Source organism: Dromaius novaehollandiae, chromosome 24 (assembly GCF_036370855.1).
Source record: "Dromaius novaehollandiae isolate bDroNov1 chromosome 24, bDroNov1.hap1, whole genome shotgun sequence".
In the NCBI taxonomy this organism is placed as follows: Eukaryota; Metazoa; Chordata; class Aves; order Casuariiformes; family Dromaiidae; genus Dromaius; species Dromaius novaehollandiae.
In genome coordinates this window covers 7,453,374-7,477,885 of record NC_088121.1, presented here as the reverse complement: position 1 = coordinate 7,477,885, position 24,512 = coordinate 7,453,374, and the positions used below count along the sequence as shown (strand labels likewise).

Below are 24,512 nucleotides of genomic sequence, written 5' to 3'. Positions count from 1 at the left end.
AGCCCCATTCACCGGGAGGTGGGCGACCACAGGGAACCGAGCTCAAGAGGTGACGCGCCAGCTCCCCCCTTCCCGGGGACAAGTCCCTCCCGGCACCACCGCCCTGCCTCACCTCTCCTGGTAAATACAGTGCCCTCCCAACCCTCCCAGGTTTAGCTTTGGAAACAGGAGACCATTAATTCCTTCCAAAAATCTTAGCCAGTTCTATCCTAAATCAAGATGTTTCGGTTAACCCTAAAAGCGTGCCTCCAGCAACCGCCTCTGCTGACTACCCAACGATCACTCCCAAACACGACAGGTCAGCTGCAGAGGGACCAGTACGGAGACTCAGTCCTCAAAACCACCAAACCAAACCAAGGAACCACAAGAAAGGGACTGAATTATTTTCACCCCTACAGAAAACTACCAGGAGTCCGTGAGCACCCAGACAAGCTTCTTTGCAGCCCTGTTTAGGTGAAGCTGCCTTTCACTGATGCACACGCTCTGCGTGGTGGAGAAACACACGCAGCGTATCGTCCCACTGATGGGCAAAAGAGAAGTTCATCTTAGGTAATTTATTGCATTTACTCCTTCCTCAAGCAACAGTGGCACTCTGTTAATTAACAGGAGAGCAAACTTAAGTTAACATTGCAGCTTTATTATTGAGCAAAACTCCTGCGTTATGTCCAACTCCTCCAGCAACAACCCTCCAGAGGCCAGGCTGCAATCCCTGCGCAAACCGAGCGCTGCTAATAGCGTGCTCAGACTCAAAACCCTAGCCAACAAGGCGTTTTATTTCTTCTAATATTGTTCTTCCTGCTGTACATTGCACAGACCCAGGCCTCTTTTTTTTCCCTCCTCCTTTTCTTAAAAAGCAAAACTTTTTTCCAACTGTGCTCTGCTGTCAGAGCTCTTCTGTGACACTCTACCATAGCAAGCAGCGCTTCCCAGATATTAATGAATTTAGTTTTTCCACCAGGCTTCCTGAAGATGAGACAATATAGTTATCCCTCTTTTCCCCACAGGATACTGATACGTGGGGAGACAGAGGTAAGAAAAAAAAATCATTATTTTAGGCTATATTTGGAAAACATCTCACTCCTTGAGACGATTAGGACTAGTGTTTTCAAAGGACTTCAGATTGGAGGGAATGTTAACTTACTTTCAGGACACAACTGCAAGTAGCTTCAGCTGTAGCTGCAGATTTCTCAGCACTTCTGCAAATAAAGTGTGCTTTGAGAGCGCCTGCTCGTCACGCGCGGATGGCACCGAGAGCCGGGTGCAGAAACTCAACGCAAGAGTTTCCTTCTAGCAGCTCCCCTGAATCCGGCCCCCCATTACAGGCACGGGGCAGTCGAAGCTTTTAAGCCTTTTCCTAAAGGCTTCTGGAAAATAAAGCGATATGAGAATTCATAGCTGCTGGCATTTTGTCCCCTAACAAATCTGCTTAAAAAACCAGAAAATACTTAAGTGACAAACTTGCATTGTACTTTCAGTCAGATGCAGAGAAACAGAAATAAATTGATGTTCTGACCTTTCTCTGGGGGACGAGACCGAGTGATTTCTTTTCCCCTTTAAATGCCATTAAGGGGATGTGACACTCAGTCAAGATCACGTTGACAGGAGAATATTCCCCACGCGATTACCGGCTCCTTTCACGCAGCCGCTCCCTGGGAACGGGGATAACGGCAAACTGGGACGCATGAAATGCTTCACTTGTGTTTAACTACCAAATAACAGTGCTACACCACTTTTCACATTCCAGTTGTATCACAAATCCTGTCAGTTCACTCCCCTGTTTTGAGAAGTACGAGCACTTGTGTTCACTACAAACACAGTTTTAAAGGAAATCTTCATCTTTGTGGTGTGCTTGCTCCTTAACTATTTACCAGCTCACAGAAAATATGACAGCATGGATTGCAATTCAGTAATTAAGGCCGATTTGTATTTTGCACTTAAGCAGATATCTGTATACTTTGTACACCCCCCCTCCCCATTTTATAGTATTTCCCCTTTGTATTTTATAAAAATTTGCTAGCGTTTTGAAGAGTTGTTTCTAAGTCTGGGTCCTTCCCTGAGTACAGCATCCATCAGACAGCTGTTTCTCAGGCTGCATGATTTCAGTAAAAGATTAACACAGAACCTGACATGAAGGTTTTACTGAAAAATGGAGTTGTTCTTAAGCTACTATTGTTTCATTTAATGGTTATGATTATCTGCTGTGCGAATGCCTCTATATCACATTGCTACAGTCTCTGGAGATTGATACCGAAGAGAGATAAAAGGCCAGAGGGTAATTATAGTGCTTTTCATTTCCACTGATCTCAAAGTATTGTGTAAAAGACATAAATACCTCCTACACACAAGCCTCAGATCTAAAGGATTACCTAGTAAATACAGAAAGAAGTATGTTTGGTTATTTTTCAAGGCTTCATAATAAAAAAAAAAATCCTTTTATCTTCTTCTAAAATATTTTTCTTTTGCGGCTCACCTATTTGCTTAGATGAACAGGCATTCGATAGCAGATACAAGTACCTCTCCTTAAAGTATAGCTACGTTCAGAAGTATGACGAAAATTATGATGGTTATTTTTGCATACGTGTCCAAATGAGGAAGCCCTATCTATACATACGCACGCATATGCACACAGATCTCCACGTAGTTTTAGCACATCACCCAAACGATATCTGTTATTGTCTATAATACCATAATGGCCATAATGTTTTAATTTGTAGTCATGCAGATATGATTCAGCCTTCTTCCAGCTGTTCCAGGTGCAACTCAGAATCACTAATCAGCTCCTTAAAATAAAGTGCTGTTACAGAGTGGGGGGGGGAGGGCAAGAAAAGAATACTGCATCTTTCAAAAGAAATGGAAGCTGATCAGCTTTGCAACCAGGGATCACAATTTTTTTTCTATTTTTCTATTTTTTTATATAATCATTCTTTTACTGGGATGGCTGGAGGAAATAATCGATAGGAGAAGAACATTTCTCTTTTGTGATTACTTTACTATATGGAGCAATTTTTCCTTGACATGAAGGGTATTTCATCTGATAAACTTTTGAACATGCGTTCACTTCTTTAGCAGCAAAGGACAAACTGAGTTATTAAAAATTTTACATTTCTGATATTTACTAGTTGACGTCTCACTTGTTTCTTTCTAAAACCAAGGCATGAATACACTTAAGAAGTCTCTTCAGGAAGACTAAAAGGTTAGACTGAAAGGTGTATATTCTTGATTGGAAAATAATTCCAGATCTTTATTTCCTTTTATAACTATGTCTGTTATAGGCCTATTTATGAACATGCCCAGCATGTTTCTGTTGGTGTTATATAGAACTAAATGCAAGCCAAATTAAGAATTCAAATTTGGGACAGGTAAAAAGAAGAAAAAAAATCAGAGTTATTCAAATGATCTAGAGTTCTTCAGCTGGCAAAATATACATTTGCAGTTCTTTGTTGCAATATTTCAATTTTTTCCCCTTCTGGTATGTCTAGAATTAGTAGAAATGTGGGTTTAGATTTTCCCTTTCAGTCAAATGCCCTTCACAAACATGCTAGAGCCCCTGTGGTATTACTAAACATAAAATGAACAGCAGCCGCTAATCCCCCTTACACAAAGGAGGGGAGGAGGAGAATGAAAAAGTGAAAAGTAACAACCGTGAAAGTCAATTTTGAGTTCGGTTGTGTTGAGTTTGTGTTGTTTAAGAAAAAATGGGAGGGCTAGTTGGTTTACTGATTTTTATTCTAGTCATTATTATGTGAAATGATCTGGTGAATTAAGCAAAAAAACCACTGGAAGGCAAAATGTGTATTGTGGGGGGTGGACCACACAATAGCAGAAGAATCACTGTTCAGCATCATCTTTCATTGACTTCTGATCGGGAAAGGGTACTTATCCACTCCAAGGGCCCTGAAAAACGCACATTTTCCATCAGCTGCTTTAACTCTGCTATTGACCGTGGCCCTTAGTGAGCCAGTGAGATCCATGTTTCACAACTGGAGAACCTACAGGAACGTCAAGGGATTTTCAGAAGTATTAGAGAGAGGTTAGGAGTCGCGGAGCCTCTGCAAATAAAACTCAGTAACTGGATGTGCAAAAGAAAAAAGACACCATCTTCGAGTTTCCTCCTTCTATTCTTTAAAACCGGAGTTTTAGCACTGTTTAAAAACCTCTGTGCCAGAAAGATCTATTAAATCATGTTTGAGAATTATTACCTACATGCTATTAACACCACCATCTCTACCTTCTTTTTTGTCTGAGCAATATGTTGAAAGATGGATTTAGATTCACACTACCAAATTCGATTTGAATTTCCAATCAAATATGCTGCCAAACTTCCCGTAGTTTTACTGTTAGGCATTCAAGCGTTTCTAACATTATGTGGGTTTTAGACATTCTGGGGAGCAAGAGTGAAGAGTAATGAAATGAAATACTTTGCTGCAGTTCAGATGTTTCAGAGCTTCTTGCTCGAACAGCTTCCAAAATGTAGAAGGCTTGACTTTTCTTAAAATAGGGGAAAAAAACATTTTAAATAAGCTCTTGAACTATCCAGCTCACAGAGTTTGCGCACAGAGTAGCCTAAAATAAATTAATCCTGAAACTGTCACCACAAGCAACCAGAACCAACGGCAAGGAGCTGCCCTGGGGCCACGCGTGAGGCTCCATGCTTTGCACCTTCTCTTCATCCATGCTTCAAAGAGGACACGCTACTCAGAAGGCCAGCATACGTATATTAAACACTTAAGGAAAGCTGTGAGAGCGCGTGGAGCCACACGTGGATCTTCCACATCTCAAGCAGCTATCACTGAGCTCGTACATCAGTGTAGGCAGTAACAAATATAGACATCTGCTTCGCTGCAGATACCAGCAAGCAGAGGACTGAACAGGACCTACGGCATACTTATCCCACCGGCATGGATGGTATCTCCAAGAGCTGCTTCATTTCCAGGCAGCTTGTTTCCAGAGCATCGCTATAAAAGCAACAGTGCACGTTTCTCTAAGGAGCAAAGAGCTGCTCCTTCTGGAGTGCCCATTTTTCATGTCATCCAACAAATAACGTCTCCGCTGCCTCCCTCCCGGCACCCCGCAGGACCTGTTCCCATAACAACACAGGAGACTGCTCCAGAGATGCTCTTTCCCCACTAGTTATTCATTTAACACCTAAGTGGTGGAGAGCATCCAGATCTGCTAAAACGCTTGCAGGATCTTCCAGGATGGGATCCGTCCTCAACAACGCGGCCTCACCACAGTGAGATAAATCGTCAGAACTCTTACATTTATCCCATAGCCATTCAAGGGCTTATTTGTATATGGATGAAAATATAAGCTTATAAAAGACATAAACATAAACTATAAGTAAAAAGCTGGAAAAAAAGATCTAGAGGCCAAAAACTTTAAAACAACCTAAGTCTTTTTGCCCTTAATTTCATCTGAATCACAGTGACGCAATGAAGCCTGAAGCATTCTATGGAAGGACACAAAACACCACCATGAACCGTAGGGATGAGACATAGGATGTCTGTAAATAAATACAAACAAAACAAACCTAGCAAAGGTTATGGGAAATTTAACAAAGAAAGCAGTTAACTTTAAAACTAATACTTGCTTTAAAAAAAAAAAAAACTTACTCTTTCATGAAGATTTGAGATTTCATCAAATGGCTAATATGAATGTCTTGACAAATGCGCTGCCCAATTTTGTCATAGGTCCACAGACTGAAGAGCTAATTATGCATAGTTTTATGTAATTATTCCTCTATTTAATAACCACACAAGCCTTAGAAAAATACGGTGAGTGCTTTCTTTAGACACATTACTGTTTATCATGATGCAACAACCCTAGCAGGTTCTTTCCCATTTTGTGTTTACTTCTATTTATTAAAGGAAATAAATATACCTGGCACCACAGAATACACTTGAAAAACATATTCCATGAAGTATGCAAAAATATATCCTAAAGGAAAGTATCTTACAGTGGACACGCATCCCTCCATGTAGTAAAGCCAGTGAAAGGTGCCATCCATCAGCCTGACAGCCCCCTCCGGCATCCAAGGAAGTCCGGGGGATTACAGGTCTGAGGCTGTAACAAAAGCGACTTCCAATAAATTTCTACCATTCCTCATTTTTGTTGCAGTCTGTCACCAGGGTAGATGCATACTGTGCCCTATTGCCGGCTTTGATACAGGCGCACGGATGCCCAAGGGCAGCGCAGGCCGTTCTTAGCAAAAGGGCCATAAAAACGCCGTCGGGTCTCGGCAGCAAGAACAGAGAGATCTGAGCAGACCATCAAGCCACGAAAAAAATCTCCATCTAAATGATGCATTAAAATGCTAACGGTTCAGACTTGTAAAGGGGAAAAAAATGGTAGCATAAGCAGAAAAGGGCACGTGAAGTTTATTGCCTAACAAGAAGTGTCATAACTAATTCTCAGCCTGCTTATGGGAAAAGGTTAGCCTTGCCTCGGGTGCATTTTCTGATCAAAAAAGGAAAAGAAGCGTCCGCTGATGGGCTTTCTTGGTTCTCCAGCTGAGCCTTCCTGCTGCCGGCCAAGACTTTTGCACCAAGCCGGGACAGCACGAAGCCCCACACCTCGCAGCCCGCCCCGATATGCATCTCTGGAGCCGGCCTGCTGCCATTTTAAGGAACAGCCCAGCGATTGGGACCTTTCCTGGCTTTGGAGATGCTCCCAAGAGCACCACCGCTCCACTCCCCGCCAAGGAGGCCAAGGCCTCCTCACGCGCAAGAGTCACCCCTTCCCTAACCTTCTTCCAAAAAATCAAGGCAGCTATAGCTGCTTCTACTCTTCTATTTAAAATGCAGAAAAGAGACACATAGGAAAAAAGCAAACTTTTCCAAGTGTGAAAAGCAATGCATAATTTTTGGATCAAAGTTTAGTTTAATTGTTCCCTTTGAAAATTTTAATGAATAATTCTGCAAAACTATCTGCTTGCATTTTAATTTATATAGAAAAAACAAAGCTGAATAACCCATTTGCCAGACCACGAATCTCACTGAATTGGTACGAGGCTGCTGGTTACTCCATTTGAATCAGAATCCCGTTTTCTGTTATTTAGACCTTAAAGCCTCAGGTTTGCCATGTGTAAATTAGGAATAAATAAATAACATTTCACCAAAAGAAGAATGTTGCAATATTTATTAATCCCTCATGTTAGTTGAGCTAATCAATAATATAAGAGTTGCTGAGAGCAAACCCCCAACAGGATTATCACTGAATTATGAGAGTAATTGTTCACAATAACTTTATTTAGCTAAAACCTCTCCTCTGGCAAGAAATTGTGTGTACAGCTTGGCCAAAGCCGCAGTCACATAATTACTTTCAGGGGAGTTATTTCTGACCTGGGTAACTCCCTGCTTCCTCAGGACACTGCAGGCAAAGCCAAACACTTAATGCCATTTCTCTTAAGCGCTGTAGGCTTGCCGTGACACCGAGGCTTTGTGCTTCACGCGATCGCACCGTCCCAGCGCCGATCTAAAACACGCACCAGAGATTCCGGTCGTTAGCACAGGACATTTACGCTGGGTCATTTTAAGATCATCTGCTGTAATCTGAAGCTAAATTAAAGCAAACTGATGGAGTCCAGAAGAACTTAAGATTGCCCAGGGCTTCAAGTAAAACTTTTACGCAGGGAACAAGGACATTAAGTCTTACAGTTCATTTTGACTTGGACTGATCCCCAAACTATCAGAAGATAGGACTAATAATAGCTACAGCTTTTCAAAATATTTTTAATTTCTTTGAGATGTCTTTTTTAAAGCAAAAAGGCAGATAACAGATCCTCGCCAAGAGAAGACTACTCTTCCTGCTTGAATCTTGCTGTTCAGGTAGGGAGGCTTTGTCACGGGGCTTTTGCTCCAGCAGGGCTAAACTGAGCTCCTCTCACTAGAGCCCTGTCTTAAATACTCCTACAGGAGCTGAGGCAGAGACATGACCGCAGATTCAGGACTTGCATCCCTGCCCAACGCTATTCAATTGATTAGAAAAAGTAGCTTTTTTATCCCCTGAAAAAAAATCAAAACCAAAATGTAGCAAACAACATAAAAATAATAAGTCGTCGCTGGAATAGCAAGTAAGGGGGAAAAAAATCTGCAAGACATGAAAGCAGCTGGGCAGAAGTTGCAAAGAGATGAAAGCTTAATCACAAAAATCAGTAACTCTGTTCTTTGTGAAAATGTGGTCTCTACAGCCAAAAATCTGTGCAGTGCCTGCTCACATATCACAGGAGGTTTCTGCATGATTACCAGATTTAGGCAAGAATCATAAAACACCAAAGCTCTGATTTTCCAATTTTTATTTCTATTTTTTCTCCAACTCTTTTGTTTTGTTTTTGTTTTTTTTTTTAACTGCAGGTGCAATCCCCACTACCTGATGTGCACAACTCAACATTTCTTGGAATTAAATTCCCTGGAAGGACACATTGATTTATACCAAATTTGGTTTAATCTGATAAACCAAATGCTGATGACTGTAACTACCAAATTACTTTAAATTAACCTAATTAACATGAAATTAGCCTCAAACTGTATAGATTAGCTAACCTGAAACAGCTAACACCTCATGGCATTAGATTTCAGCCTAGGATCTGCCCTACTCCTTTTGCACACTATAATGACCCCCCACCAATTTTTAGGGTTAATCCTGAGTGATCAGGCAATGAGAATTTGGCTTTAATAGGTATGCAATTAAGATTACTGTAGATTGAATGAGTGGATGGGAATTAACCTGCGGACATAGGGCTCATCTAACCAAGCCGTGCACGTGCAGAGGTACAGCGGTCTCCAGGATGCTACATTCCCACACTGATTTTTCAGCAAGCAAGTGGAAAAAAGAGGAGAAAGATCTTTTCAATTTTGCTCTCACTGAAGGAAGGCTGCGAGCGGCCTCAACCCTTGTTAGATGCCACACAGGAGGGAGAATTTATGAATTCCTCAGCCGCAGATCAACATCAGTTTATTTTGTAAATGAGGGAGCACCAACAGCAGGCGGTTTGTACTGCAAATCTGTTAATGGCCGCATGCACATGTAGCTCTATGAGCTCCGCTTTTCAGTGTACTCTGCCTCCATCTCCTGGCCTATTCCCAGGCATTGCATAAATCCAAAACTTTGGTACACAAAATCCCAGTTAAGCAAAAGCAACATTAGCCAGACAAGGATATGGTTCAGCTAAGATGCCCAAAGCCTATAGACGACTGCGGTGGAGCCCTGGGGAAATCCTCTCTGCCATTAACCTGCCGACCCTGCGCTGGGGATTGCAACGTGAGACTTGGCCGGGCACGGGCGGCTGTAGGAAATGCCCTTGCCTATACGACAACAAGATAACAGGCAAGCCAAAATGCCAATAATCCACGTTTCAGATCACAAGCAGGTGTATCGAAGCCTAACGATTTTGACTCAGCCTTTATTAAAAGAAACTATCACAAGTGGCAGAAGCCACGCTTTCTCATTCACTTACTACAAAATGCACTCCCAAAGGGAGCAGGGGGACCATGTATCTTAAGCCAAGATTTCCTAATTCAATCAACAAGAACTAACACACTGGACCTCAAGAGAAATACTATCAAGCACAATAAGAGTTAAGCATAACAAAATCCCTCTCGCTGGGCAAACCACATTTACAGCCCATTTCTTCCTCCAGAAGGACTTGGGCTGGCTGCATCTCCTGGCCTCCAGCTTCAGGTGACGTGGGAATAAGAAAGGAAAGGGGGGAAAAGGGGGAAAACTGGGGAGATGAATGGAGTTTCCTCCACTTCTTTTTCTTCTAGCAATTTCAGAAAGCCTTTTTCAACCCTATTTATGCATTACAGCTTGTTGATGGCGACTGGGTCCCATGCTAGCTGTTACCAAATAGTTTGCACAGAAAAACTCTAAATAGAGTCAGCTGGATTATACAAGCTAAAAGGGAAGGAAAAAAACATTGGAAAAACACGTTCCACTTACAAGACAAAGCAGCAGCTGCAACCTGCATTACTCAGTTACTTTTCCCCAAATGAAGCTGCTCGCTGCAATTTAAAGGGCAGGCTCCGAGGAGTAATTGCCTGAGGAGCATCGACTACCTATGGCTGTAAGAGCAACCGCTCTGATTTATAGCAAAGCCAGTCCCAGATTTGCAGATTGCAAATTTCCAGTCATAATCCAGACACTTCAGGAAAAGCTCTCTTGCAACTGCAAAGCCTTTCCTAGGGTAGCTACATTTGTATTAATCTTCACAGGAGTAAATCCAGTTTAACCAATTGTCAATGCCAAATTGCATTTGTTGTTCATTTGCAGTTTGCCTTGGAGATAAAAGCCTTTCTGTACCTGCAAAAGGAGAAGCATTTTGCTGTTTACAGAAAACAAATACTAACTTGTCAGTTCGGGCAGCTGACATTGATAAGCGTTGATGTACTTTCTGGTTTTCTCAAGTCCCAGCTCTTGAAACAATACATTTACATGAAAACTGAAAATATCAGCTTCAGTTAAGAATTTTTTTTTGAACAACCAGCTCAGTTGGGGCTGCCAATACCGTTAGTCTGACTCTGCCACGGGAATTTGGTATGATCGTTCAGCTGTTTTCAAGTCAGTATGTTATCAGCATGTTAACAGACACAGCAGATTGAACGATAAGTTCATGAAAAGAAAAACATACATTCTCAGTTTTCCAATAACCCATTGGAAATATATTCCCCACACTGAATCACTGAGGCCAACAGCCAATGTCAGCTGCAAAAAAAAAAAAAAAAAAAAAAAAAAAAAAAAAAAGCAAGGTTTGTGTGTCTTTGAGAACTTTTGTACTGTTTCTCAGGGTATATTCCAAGAAACAGAATTTCTACCTAAAACGTCTCTTACTTGAGAACAGATGCTTGGTAAGAAATCAGCATTCGTACACAGACTGCTCACTGGGCTATTCTCCTTTCCTCCCGGGTTGCCCTGCAAAAGGGACGAACAGCACTGCTAATGTACGTGAGCGCTGGGGGTCAGCACCTCGCCACCGCAATGAGAATTATTTTTAAAATCCCAGCTTTTCTGGAAAGCAGGATTATTCAGACTGTGGACACTGGCCGGAGCCACATATAGATTTCTGAGGAGAGCTGTGCCCAAGAGAGCGGCTGGACTGTTTTAAACCATGGCTAAGCAGGTGAGAAAGAGCTATTTAAAATTTTTCCTTTGCTGAAATCACCTGCCCTCAAGTGAAAGAGAGGGGAAAGCCTAATTCCTTTGAAATCAGAAGAATGATGTATTGATTTAACCTATTGCTTGAGGCATAACTAGAATTTCCCAGGCAAAATGGATGCTTTTAAAGACACTGTGCTGGAGACGGTGAACAGAATAGCAACTCTTAGCAATATGCCAAAGTAATGCCCAGGAAAGCCCAAAACCGCCTTAAACAGCTGCTGGAGGGACCCTCGCCCCACGGAGCAGTGAAAGCCATTGAAGACAACACGAAGAGAAAGATAAGAAACAGCCTGAAAAGGGTTCACTATCTCCAAATTAGGACCAGCAGCACAGCAAAATCTTTGCAAACGGCAAAGAAAGCCGCAAGCAGCACGTGCAGCTGCAGGCAGAGGAGGGCTTCGTTCAGGCAAGGAAAAATCCCGCAATCCCTGCACACCACCGCCAGCACAAGCAAAAGATCCCTGCATCGTGTTGGAGCACTTCTGGCACAAATTGCCAGTGACCACCGGCTTGGAAGACGGAGGCAGGGTTTAAGCGGTACACAGGATTTGTCCTGCCTTGCTATGCATGGACAAACCGCCCCAGGAACATACAGCTGCCATCTGTAGCGCTCAGCCCGCTAGACGCGGCTGCTGTGTTTGGCTCAAGCATTACAGAAAATAACAACTAACTGGGTTCTGGAGCGGCAGCATGCAAAAATAAAATAAATCCATGAAAGGCATGGAAGAGATGCAGAAGAGTGTATGTATGTAAAATAATTCATATTAATTCTGCATGTATATTCTTTATTAGATACAAGTCAAGCAGGGTGCACAGCAGCAGCAGGAGAGAGATGAGTTTTTCTTCTCCTCTTTGCTGATTGTAAAGAGCAATTTTTCTGGAAAAACACCAGGATGGCCTGACTACTCTGCAAGCTTTTCCACCAGCCCCTCTCACTGCTTAACCTTTCCGAGAGGCATCACGGTCAGCCTGCACCGGCAACTAGGAAACTGGAGTTTATTTTTGGCAAAACCAAGGCTGGGCTGTGCGATATTGCAGAGTCACTGAAACACTCTGTACCTTTGTTTTGGCATTTACAAAAATCAAGCTGCTAATAAGCACAACTGTAAAATCATCTGAACAGCTCAGGTGAGGGACAAAGCATTTCCATCCATCTGGCATGCAGAAAGATGCTGCAGGAAGGATGAAACTTCTTTTGCTACGAATTCTAGGTCTTTGCCAGGTCTTTACAGATCCCCTGACTTAGATTTCGGGTACCACCGCTTGGAGCTCAATGTCTTTCAAAAACTCCACATCTGCCTGCAATTTTACCATTTAGATGAGTGCAGTAACTGGCTTCTATGGTTTGTATCTTGCAGTGGATCATGGCACCTAAAGACACTCATAATTTCCCAATTAAAATATTTATGGCCTGAATATGTTCCAGTAAAATATTTTTCATTACTCCAAATCAGAATTAGGCAACTGAGAAACATCCAATATCTGCAAATAAAATTCTCAATTAGCTGTACCAAAAATCACCACATTCCATAAAATAGGAAAAGGCCATAGTAAGGGCTCAAATCAAATACCTTACTCGAAAGCTAGCTTTTCGTTTCACTGTCCTCGTTACTATGTGTGGCCATTAAAATTGCCTCAAATACCTCAAAAGAAAAAGAAAGGATGACATTCTCATTTGTAGTTGCAAATCTCATCATACTCATGTCCTCAGTTCATTATTTTAGTGTCATAAAAAGCTGGTGTCTACTTTCAGTTTCAATGGATTATTATTTCCTTAGACTTTGCTGTTCATGAGCATTAAGTGACAAAAATCAATTTCTTCCATCGGGAATGGAGATGAATGCTTCTCGTAATTTAATCAGGAGCAAATCAGCTGGCCAGCGGTTAGCACACAGATGCTGCGACAGTTGAGTCTCCCTAGCGAGATGACAGTGAATTTTTTTTGTTGCAATTATGCACAGAAAAATACTTTTGTCTTTCCTTTCTTCCCATTTTTGTCTTATTTCAGTATGAATATCCACCTTATTTGATTATTTCTTTTACCTTAAAAAAGCCAGTGTGGGAACCACACGCACATGAACAGGAAAGTTAGGAAATAGCTTGAGTTTCATAAAATACCCTTGTGCAGAGAGAACTGTGCGTCTGCAATACCTCAGTTGCTGCAGCCACTTTGGGAAGCAGCTCCCCGCGAGTCAGAGCAGGGTGTCTATGGCAATCCTGACGTTTTGGAATAGCTCTCCTCCCCTTTTCCTGAGGGATAAGCATCTTTTGCTTCACGCACGCTGAGCACGTTCTGCAAAGTCACCAGGAACCGCTGGGCAATGTCGGCTTGGGGTTTGCCAAAGTCGTCACTCAACGGTACTGAGTGACGACACTGATTGATTACTGCAGGCTCCCAGAGAAGCACCTATGTTACCCGTTCCCATGTATTATCACCTGCACCACTTTTATTTTTTTTTAATATATATATATTTTTATAATTATTAGTACACCCACAGTCACTGCACCCTCCTCCCTCCAGCAGCAACGCTGTGCTGGTCTGTTTTTAAAACATGTTGTGAAGCAGACTAACTGCGTCCAGCGACGGCACGCGTGCCCACCAGGATGGCGTGATGGAAAGGAGAACCCTGCAAAGCAGTAAAACGTACAAATGGCAGACGAACTCCGTCCAAAAGGAGGCACGCACCACTTTTTTCTTGCTGGGCGGCACAGTGCTACATAATGAAGAAATAGATAAATGTCTTTTTTTTTTTAATCTTTAGTAACAGCTCATTCCACAGGGTGGAATAGAAAAATACTAGTGATCTTTACATGTCATTTTTACAGTGCTTTAATCTACTCAGCTCAGGCAGGAGGACGTCATCTATCAGGGAGGTTTTAAATATTGCTGCTCTGGAGAGAGGAGAATGATTTTTCCCCTTAGTGCTGGAACTGGCCCTGGAGAGAACCAGATTATCCCTTTCTCTTCTAAAATACAAAACTCAAAAGGCATTTGGAGTATGTTTCTGAGCATTTCTTGTGATCTCAAAAATTAAAAATAAAAAAGGATTTTACTTTTGATTAAAATTAAGTTTCTACAACCTTATTTAGTATGACAATACCATGCCCAGAAATGCAGGGGTCTCGTCTACCTGATTTCAAGCACGACAGGGATAACGCAGAGGTTTATGCTAGTTATTTGCAAACTACTGAAACTTGCTGTAATACCAGGACATAAACCCGGATGATAGCTCCATCCTGAGGGAAACAAAAAAGAAAAAAACCCTTTAAGGGCAGGAGGATTTAGTAAAAGTCAAAAAAGCAACAGTCCCACAAACATGCCATCTTCTCCTGGGACAGCAAATGAAACAACTTGTTACCACAAGAAATTATTACTGATTCACGTGCATAGGAAACTTGATGCGCTGAAGAACACATTTCCAACCCTCGGAGGAAGGTGAAACCATGTCACTTATGCTCCAAGCCAGCTCCAGGCAAAAGGTTTGAAACTAGATCCTGTTTGGCTGGCGACTAATTAAAATCAAGTACTAACACAAAAGAGATTAAAGGACAGAAACAAAATGAGAACACGGATGGCAAATCTTCATCTCCTCAGCCTTATTCTGCTACGCTACAGACCTTCTTGTTCATTCATGTCACATCAGGAACAGAGATCCTTACTGCACAACCAGCAGAAAATTAGTTGGCAAGATACTTTAAAAAAATAAAAAAACCCAAACAAACAAATCAGAGGTATCTGTGAGCCAAAGAATTAATGGGAAATGGCAATTAATCTAATGGAGCATTGAGTCAGGGACCAGACTGGAAAACTGCTGTGTGCTGAACAAGTTACTTGGAATTTGCCCATGTATAAAGAAAGTGGCTTCTCTGATAATCTTAATTCTTCAGGAGAGCCCTCAGCTCTCCTTCAGATTGGATAGCCCGCTGTGCTTTCACTGCTGCACGCGGGGGGAGAAATTCCCCAAATCCTCCAAAAATCCAAATTCTGCCTCTCATTTTCAAGTGTTTCATAGCGCCAGTCAGAAATTATTTAAACCAAAAGTTTATTTTTATCTAAAACTGCCAAGTGGGGGGGGGGGGGAAACCTTTTATGACAACATATTTTGGTTTTAGCAAAATTTATAGCATGAAATTTTCTCCGACTGATGTTCAAACAAGAAAGATCCTCCAGCCTTGTTGTCTGGACAGGACATTCAGCTGCGAAGGGAAGGATTTGTGAATGGGTTATGAAGTCGGCCTCTTTCTCAGTTACTCCTTTTGGAAGTAATCAGCACTGTACTTAGTTAGGTTGGGCCAGGTGAAAAACCAACCAACCTGTTCACCTGGTTCTTGTGTGAATACCTTGCCCATGGAATGGAAACTTATTCTCCTCTTTTGAAATTTCGCTCTTTTGCATTTGACCATGGCCCTGGCTGCCGCTAACAGCTCTTTGCTGCATCAGACACATTTAACGCATGCAACGTGTGCGGTACAGTAGGGTACACTAGAAAGATAGGATGTTCTTTTCTAATTTAATTTTCTGCATAGTGAAATAAACAGTGTTTCAGAGGCTAAGTAAAGATCAAGCTCTCGTACAAAGGACCAAACAGCTTTGGAGTAGGGCTCCCTTATGACAACATGCTGTTTAGACTAATATTATGATTACCATAGGACATCCAACAGCATTACGCAAATCTACGCATGAATAATCAGCCAATTATGCAGAATGAGCTGCATAAAAAACTTTTCAAGCCTTCTATCAGCAAGAAAGTAGCGATTTTTATTTTTGGGGGGGAAGCAATAGATCCTCCTTTTTTAGCATTCTGGCTCGCTACTTGCTGTCTAGTGAAGGGAGAAGCCATAGAAAACATGGGCTCTTTTCAGATGATATATAAAAGTTGTGCTGCTAAATTTGTGACTTATTTAGAGTTCAGCATTTCCTCAGGCACAGAGTTTGCCATTTAATCAAGGCCAGAAAATTATCATTTAAGTACATCACAATGTTATTAAAAAAGCCCAAGTGTCCCCAACTGCAGCAATGTGGTACAGGGTATCCGCAAGTCTTGCTCGTAAAATTTGGGCTGTACAGGCCAAAATTTACACCCACACAGCTCCTTAGAAATCAACGTTGCAAAGGAATCACTGAAGGCAAGATCTGTTTTTATGATTGCTAAGGGCACTTAGATGGTCCTAAATAATGCAGAGCCCTTTTACGGCACTAACCCAAAGCCATTTGTTCAGGGTCATACAACATAATTAAGTAATTGAAGTTTGGTGTCCCAAACCTATATCCACTCCTTTTTCCTGAGGGTCGCCTTGGCTATCCACACCGGAACCCTGCGATACAGTGACAGCCTGCCTAGCCAGGTTTTGCAAGACGCTATAAACACAGAGTTATCCACAAACATATTACCCAGAGTCCTGCTCTCAGGTACGTTAGGTGCGTGTTGCTACTGCCTTGAAAGTAGGAAGCTCGCATAGACATAAATCAATACAGAATTGCTTTTTGGGGGGGGGGGGCAGTTTTAATTGCCAGCATCACAGTAAAACTCTGAGTGCCTCAGATGTGTGGAACTGTGAAATTAGAAAGGGCTATGTAGTGTTTGCTCATTTGTTGCAAGAGCTAGACATAACATATCATAAGCCTACGAAGGCAGCCAATAAATAATCTGGCTGTGACGAAATGCATTACTGAACACGCGCGCTCTACTCGTTCCTCCTTGAACGTTAGTGACGTTTACGGCCAGCCACCCTTGCATTGCGTTTCACCTTGTCTTCTCAGGTATGTTCGACCTTCAGCTGTGTCTCACAAACCAGTGATCCATCAGAAAAGAGAAAATCTTGGGGTCGAGTTACTGAAGCGGGATTCGAAAGCCCTAGAATCACAGGCCTCCTCTGTGCCATTGCCCCATCAAGAAAGGAAAAGGAAAAGCAAGCAAAGCCACAATTGCCACCTGTGTTTCCCCACCTGCCTGGTCTCACTCTTGGGGTACACAAACCACATGCACAGGACCAGGACTCTCGCACCTCTTTCCTTTGTGCAGCATCTGACACAGCGGAGCCCCAGCCCCAGCACTGATCACATACCCTATAACATGCAAGGACGTGTGCCAAACTCGCTTGGAAAACCTCCCAACGCTTCCTCGGAGGCAGCCATATGATCACAGGCTTGATTAACTGGGCTAGTTGTCAGCTAACGAGTCATTCTCCTAACTTCATCTGTGAAAATACTACCAGACTCACAACAGGAGTCACGCACCAATCTGCAGCAAAGCCCTATCGCATAGTATTTTAGATCTTACCACATCTGTAGAATAATAATAATAATAATCCAAACATCGTTAGATACAGAATTGCTAGGGAGAGGAGAGAGAAAAGGGGAGAGTAAAAGATGGGACAGGACACTTCCGTGCATATATCTTAGAAAAGACCTTCTCCATCCCAGGCAGAAAGTGCCAGTCCATCTGAATAAAATGAGTACTAGAAATTCACAGCAGGAGCTATGGTAGCACTGAAACAAACAAACAAACAAAAAAAATAGACCACAACAACTCTCTCCATAGCCGTAAGAGCTATAAGGAAGCTCTCAGAGCTTCCTCTAAGCAAGGATGGTAAAAGAGAGCAAGTCTTGTAAAATCTGTTATGCTAAAGGAACAGGGCTTCTAGGTGCTATGGCAACAAAAACAGTAAGAGAAAGGGAAGGAAAAACCCAAACACTCAGCCTGACACAGAACTGAACACCAAAGCAGAGATCCGCACATCTGGCAATGCCCTATAGTGTAATGGGCACTCTCGAGTGCAGCAAATCAGCTTCCAGTTTGAATCTCATTATTAGGAATTCATTTCTATACTAGTATTTGAGAAGTTGCTATATCTGCTGTGTACAGGTCCAAACAAAGCGGTAACTTCCAGTATCAGGCTAAGAGCAGCTTGTTCCAGCCCATGTTAATCCAAAATGCACAATCATCCCAACTCTCGCCTCAATTTTGTAGCTATATGGATGTTTAACCAGTGCCAGGAGAAGCTGAGGCAGGTTTGTAAACCCACCAGGAGCTGAGCTGATCGCTCCAACTTTCGTTTTCAAAAACACCAGGTTTGGGAAGAGTGTGGGAAATGGGGTGGGGGAGGAGGGAAGGGATGCAGATCGGTGCTGACCGAGATGACATGGAAGAAGTTTAGATTATATCACACGCGTCCCGCTCTCTTACCTGCTTCCATGAGCTGGCACTGCTGCCCAAACACCTGGGAGAAGGTAACGGGGCCTGCCGCCGCACTGGGGGCTGCCGGTGAGGGGTCCATCATGCCCTTTGGGTCCTTGGCGTTGGTCATGGGGCAGAGCTCAGCAGCCGCGACGAAGCCCCCCGCTGCCCCTACGTGGGCAGGGGGAGAAGGACCCCGCTTGGCAACGCCACCTCTCCTCCAGCTCGGGGTCTTCTCATGGGCCTGGTGCTACGCCTGCCTGGGTTCAGCCATCTCTCTGTCTCTCCATCGCTCCAGCTTTGAGTCCAAGCTTCACAGCAGGAGATCACGGAAGGAAGCAGTCCTTCCAGCTGCTGAGAATGACACCGGAGGAGCACTACCGGAGCCCGCTGCGGTGTCCCCAAGACGGTCCGCGTCTCTGCTAGCTGCTCCGGCTCAGTCCCTCCTTCCAAACCCAAGCAGCCATCTGCAGCCGGCACCTCTGCTTGCAGGGACCGAATCAGCTCTTGGCGTCAGCCCCCCAGTTTACTCCTTCCTTACAAGCCTCTCTCCCTCTCCCCCAGCAAAACCGGCAAGTGGGAGGGGACTGGAGCCACGGTTAAATAACATTTCCTCTGACCTGCTGCAGCGGCTCTGCCTGCCTCCCGGCCCCCCTCCCGCTCCCTCAGAGCTCTTCTGGAGGCACATGGAAGTGCTAACTCAGCCAGGCAGGAGAAAGCTGCTTGCTTTAACCCCCTCCTGCCTGCAGGCTTAGACGCTCAAGAGAAAGAGGAGATGCTGAGGGCTGGTATCTAAACCTGCATATTCAATTCTGACTGCTTTGCCTGGCGCAGCATCACAGCGGCTGCCCTGTCGTGACTATTTCGGTGTAAACATCAGCCAGGCTTGCTTTGGTGGAGGAAGGACCAGGAGTTAACTCCCAGGAAAGTCTGACACAGCTGATTCATCTCTATTTTAAAAACTCCATCTGTCAACGCAAGGGATGCTGACTTCGGGAGCTCTGCATAATTTTATCCTCCGACGAGTCATCAGTGCTTTCTCTGGCAATTAACGCACCACTACGAAAACACGCACCATGACCTAGAAATATAAAAATTGCCAGATTATAGCAACAGAAAGCCTGAGGGAAGAGCATGCAAGTCATCTGCTCAAAATCTCTTAGACAGGGGTTATCAGCCCCTTGCTGCAGACAGGGAACTGAGGCAGGGAAAGGCTAAGGGATGTGCCCAGGGAGAGTTTTGTAGGATGGGGGATTGAAGCCAGGTCTCCCAATCCGTGCTGCAGGCGGTGCAGCTTCCCTCCCACAATGCCATCGCACAGGGTGCAATGAGCTGCTGTGTCAGCCAGCACATCCCGGCTTCGCCTCTTTGCTGTATCTACTCCCTCTTCCTGCTAGTCTGAAAAAGCTGGTAGATTAAGCCGTTTAACAGCTGCTAAACTGCTTCTGTGCTATGCAGGCTATTGCCTACCACTGGACTGCTCCTTCCTACAGCAATTAAAATGTTTTCTGGCCCAGCTCTATTGTGGTAAATTCCAAGCAAACAAAACATACACATCTTTGCACACTTCATTGCTAAAGATGCTGGGGCAATTTCTGTCCTCGCAAGCAGAGATATAAATAGCTCGACCTTCTTGCCAATTACATGCAGAAAAGCAAAAACTGGCCCATTCCATGCCTGCAACATTTATACATGTATTTTTGCAGCTATTTCCCTCCCTTCCTGACCTGCGGACTTCAAAGGCTTTTTTTTTTTTTTTAACTACAATTTCCAAAGCAGTACAAGCAAAGCCACTCCGACGTGTGCTGGGATGTGGAAGAATTACAGAGGGAATTTCTTGAGGTTCAGTTATATTAAGCGAGCTGCAGGTTCCTTTTAATGCTACTATCCAATTTACTTAATTCCAGACAGCCTTCTTTAAGAAAAACAGGAGGGTTCAAGATTTAGTTCAACAAGATCCAAACTGCATATTGCACTTTGTAAAGCATTTTTGTTCCATATATCTCAAAGTGGGGAATGATTATTACATCCCTTTTACAGAAGGGAAAACTGGGGCACAGTAAAGACATTTGCAAGGTCAGACAAAAAACAAGTGGCAGAGCAAGATGATAGAAGTTATTTTATGAGTCCTTAAGAAATGTCAGATATTCTCGTTCTTAGAGAAGAAAAGGGGATGATGGTGGGGAAGAAGAAGGGGATAGGCTCTCGGTTCGGTCCTTGTTCTTCCACAACTGAGGACAGTAATTTGGGGCAAGCTCCTTCACCTCTCTGCTCCCTGTTTCCTTGCTCTGATGATGCCCAGCTGCCCAGGGGGGAATGTTATTTGGGCAAAGTCTGTTGATATTTGGAGCCTGCAACAGCAAGATCTAGAACTATGCAAAACGTCAGAAAAGGCTGAAATAAGAAAGAAGGGCATTCAGTTGGGTGGAAAGGGGTAAGTTTAAAGAAAATTACAAAGGAGATTACTTGAAAGTCCCTTCCCCCTATTTCTTAACTTTTCCAGCTCTTCAAGATTTCAGGAGTTTAGTATTACAGAGCAATTAAAAAAATGTATTTTCCTTCCTGCTCAATTCCACTACGCATCAGGGTCAGGCACTGAAGGCATAAAAGTGTTAAAACTGGTTTGCTGTTTGGTTTCCAGAGCATGCCTTGCAGCTGCAGTAACGGGGAAGGCAGCAGGCCAGCCACCCCACTCTGCTCGCTGCGGTGCTCCCCGCGGGAGCAGAGTTTAATGGTTATATATGGGGCGCTGCGTGCACAGCACAGTGCGCCGCAGTGACTGCACAACTGCCCGGTCTGCACACGCCAACCGGCCACACTTCATTTAATACCGGTGTTCACCGCTTGCGGCTATTGCATCAAGTCAGTACATGTCCCAAAAGCAACAGAAAGGAAGGAAACAAGCTCTTGTTTGGGCTGATCTGGAAGCTGTGCACCCACCCAGCATCGATCACCTCCTCACAGAGCCAGCCACTGGGGGCAAACCTTAAATTTCACTCCCAAGCAGCAGTGCATATTATTTAATGCAGCACCACCAGCTTGGACTGTGCTCTCAGTCACATACACATTTATTTCATCTGACAGCTTTGCTCCCCAGAATCATAAAAGCCAAACGAAGAGCCTGCCCCTTCAAATGGTAAATCCTACTCGAAGACAGTGGTATGATTTCCCTTATGCCTGTATTACTCTCAGTCGGTCCCCGATGAGAGCTATAAAGCCTATTGTGTTATACATCAGCTCATCCTGGCCTCTGCTATAGATACATTGCTCTCAATTCAGGACATAAGATATATGCTCTCAATTTAGGACAACTTTGCTTGTTTAGCTTAATTCTGAATCTGTTTACAGAAGGAGGATTCCGGGTTTCGAGTGTTAAAAATCAGGATTGCTAGGGACACATTGCATTGGGGCCTTTGAAAGAGACTGAAAATGAGAAAAAGATACTAAACGAAATAGGGGAGAAAAATGGGCCAAAAAGGGAAGGAGTTTTCCAGCGCAGAGGAGCATGATGAGCAACCTAGCCATCATTAAGAGCAGCAGGATGTATATTTGCGGAGAAGACGACTAGTAAACTCCCCAAGAGACCACAAAGTCCTGTGGTCAAGTCAGTGCAGATGCTTTTATCACGCAATGCCCCTGTGGTTATGAGAACGACTTGCTTCGGCTAACTGTGGATAAACCACCTTCCTTCACCTTACCTCTGTGATTTCTTTCACTTTATTCATACATCTGCCACCAGGATAGCACATAAGTCTCCCCCACCTTGCCTCCAAAATAGTAAGCATATTCAGCCAACTATTAGCCAATTTATTAGCACTTGGTCTGGAACAACTAGCATCTTTGTTGTCAAGGTTCCTGCTGTCATTTTATGAGGATGTAGCAACTTATTTTCTCCTCGCTGATGAGTGGCTGGTCTGACAGGGGGTTCAGGAGTCCCGAACGGCAAAGAGCAGCTCTGTGCAACTCCAGCAAAGAGCCCAGAGCAACAGCAGAGCAGAAGCAGTTCATGTTAGGACAAAAGAGCCTTGATAAATGCCAGCTTAACACGTACCTGTTTCTCTTCCATATCTAATTATCTCACTGAACAGACAACAATGTACCACACGGATATGTACGAAAAGGAGAAATGAAACTCAATTAAATTTATTACATTAGTAGAAGAGGTGTTTCATTACGGTGATATTTAACATCTCTATAAATATCCTGTGCAAGAAATGGGGACTAGTCACAACAATATTCTTGGTAGTGAAAGACTCTGGAACAGAAGAGTATTCAAGACAGAACATATCAAAATTCAGACATGATCTTTAATGAGAGCTCACAGTGAATCTGAAACAATGCACTAAAGTTTTGGCACTGGAGACTGTAATAGCTTAAATATATTTATCCCTTCTTTCAGATACACCTCTATCTGTTCTTGGCTGAAAGAGAATTTTGTTTGGTTGGACTTTCTTTCTTTCCAAAAAGAAAAGCTGGAACGGTAAAGAAGAGAATGACCTAAGTGATGCAGAGGGAAAATGTCCTCTTTAAGAGACTTAAAGAATTGTAAGTAGTTTATCAAATGCAAGACTGAGGTATGGCTTAGTTAACTTATAAATACACTTGTACAAAAGAAATACCAAGTATGAAAGGACTCTAATTAGTCAGTGATAGGCACAAGCAGCTGAATTTAGACATATTCACTATTAGCACTGAGGACTAACAAAAGTGGTCTGGATTTTTCACTTCTCAAAGGTAAAATAATATGCATCCCTCAAAGATACACCTTGGCTAGTCACTGGAGAAACAGAGTGAAGTTCAGGGAGTCTGTCAGATAAGCACTCAGGCTGGAGGAAGACGTATAGTGTATAAAAGAGTAAAGATATCTGGTAGATGAGTTACTGTTATAATGTATCTTACAGCACAAATATTCTGATGTAACACTGAGGAGGCACCTGGAGAAAACTGCCTATTGCCCTGTTCTTTGCAAAGCCACTGATGCTGGCAAAAGCAAGGGCAAGGAAAATGTAAGTTCTTTTGAAATAAAATCAGTAATACTTGCATTCACTTTCCAAAGGCCGTATCAGCCACTGCAATACTCTGTAGAGCTAATATCCCTATTGAAATCTTACACTGACTTGGTTCATTTCTAAAATCACTCCAAGAGAAGGGATCTTTTTGCCCTATTACTTAGAAACAAGTAGTGAGTTTAGCACTAGAAGCCCTCCAGAGGGGCACACAGAGCACAGTAACAGAACCATAAATACCATATTCTCCCCTACTCTTCATTGACATTTATATAAAAATAATTTAAATGGGGCAAAAGGCTTAGTCACCCAGGCAAAAGTCAATTTGAATTGTAAATAAGGACAACAAAGACACTTTCAGAAAAATGACAAAAGGGCCTCACACACCTCGTTTGATAGTAAATATAACATTACTGAGGCGCGCAAAAGAAATGAACAAAAATCACTGCTAAGCCCTGAGATAGTCAAGGTGACCCATGCTTAGTAAAGCAGTAAAAAGGGGGGAAAATACTTGTTTTAGCATCTCATATTTAAGGTTATATTTCCAGAGTAATCTAAGCTTCAACAACTGCCTGTTCCTCTTCCCAAGCAGCTGCAGAGCAAGTCATAAAACAAATGCAGCACAGCTTGACTCTTAAATCCCCTCCCCTACAAATTCTCTCCTAACTCCCAATGACCTTGGCTCGAAGCAAGCCAATGACCCAGAGATGAAAGGCTCCATTACTCATAACCCAGGGAAACATTACTCAGCAGGGCTTGACTTACGTTTCTCTTCCTATTGCTCTTCCATAGGTGGCCCATGTCACATATGAGATGGCAAGCTGTCAGGAATCCCAGATGGGGCGTGCAAATGTCTTCCAGGTCTACTAAGTATTTTTGTCTTGAACGTACACATGATACTCTGCATGCATTACAGCCTTGAAGACTACTTTCAGTTGGCACTGGCATCAAAGATAAAAATGGCCTAACAAGTTATCTCTCTTCCTCTGAACATCAGCACGTAACTGAGACTTTGTTAGGGGATTCTGCCTTTAGCAGTCTCTTGTTGCCTGCATCCTTTGGTCTCCTGGCAGCTGCAAGCAGCTAGATATATATATATATGGCGGCAGGAGGAAATGGTATTAAGGCAGTAGCATTACTTTGAGAAAGCTCTTTCTCCTTATCTGTTTTTGAA

General features: G+C 43.1%; 1 protein-coding gene across 1 annotated transcript in view; it reads right to left on the bottom strand.

Moving 5' to 3' along the window:
* KAZN (kazrin, periplakin interacting protein) overlaps positions 1 to 18,969 on the bottom strand; it is a 164,293-nt gene extending 145,324 nt beyond the window's left edge. Inside the window, exon 1 of the mRNA XM_064525645.1 lies at positions 18,342 to 18,969. Within this exon, the coding sequence (XP_064381715.1) occupies positions 18,342 to 18,462 (121 nt within the window). The 5' untranslated portion in view covers positions 18,463 to 18,969. The remainder of the gene's footprint in view (positions 1 to 18,341) is intronic.
* Between the last annotated feature and the right edge of the window lie 5,543 nt (positions 18,970 to 24,512).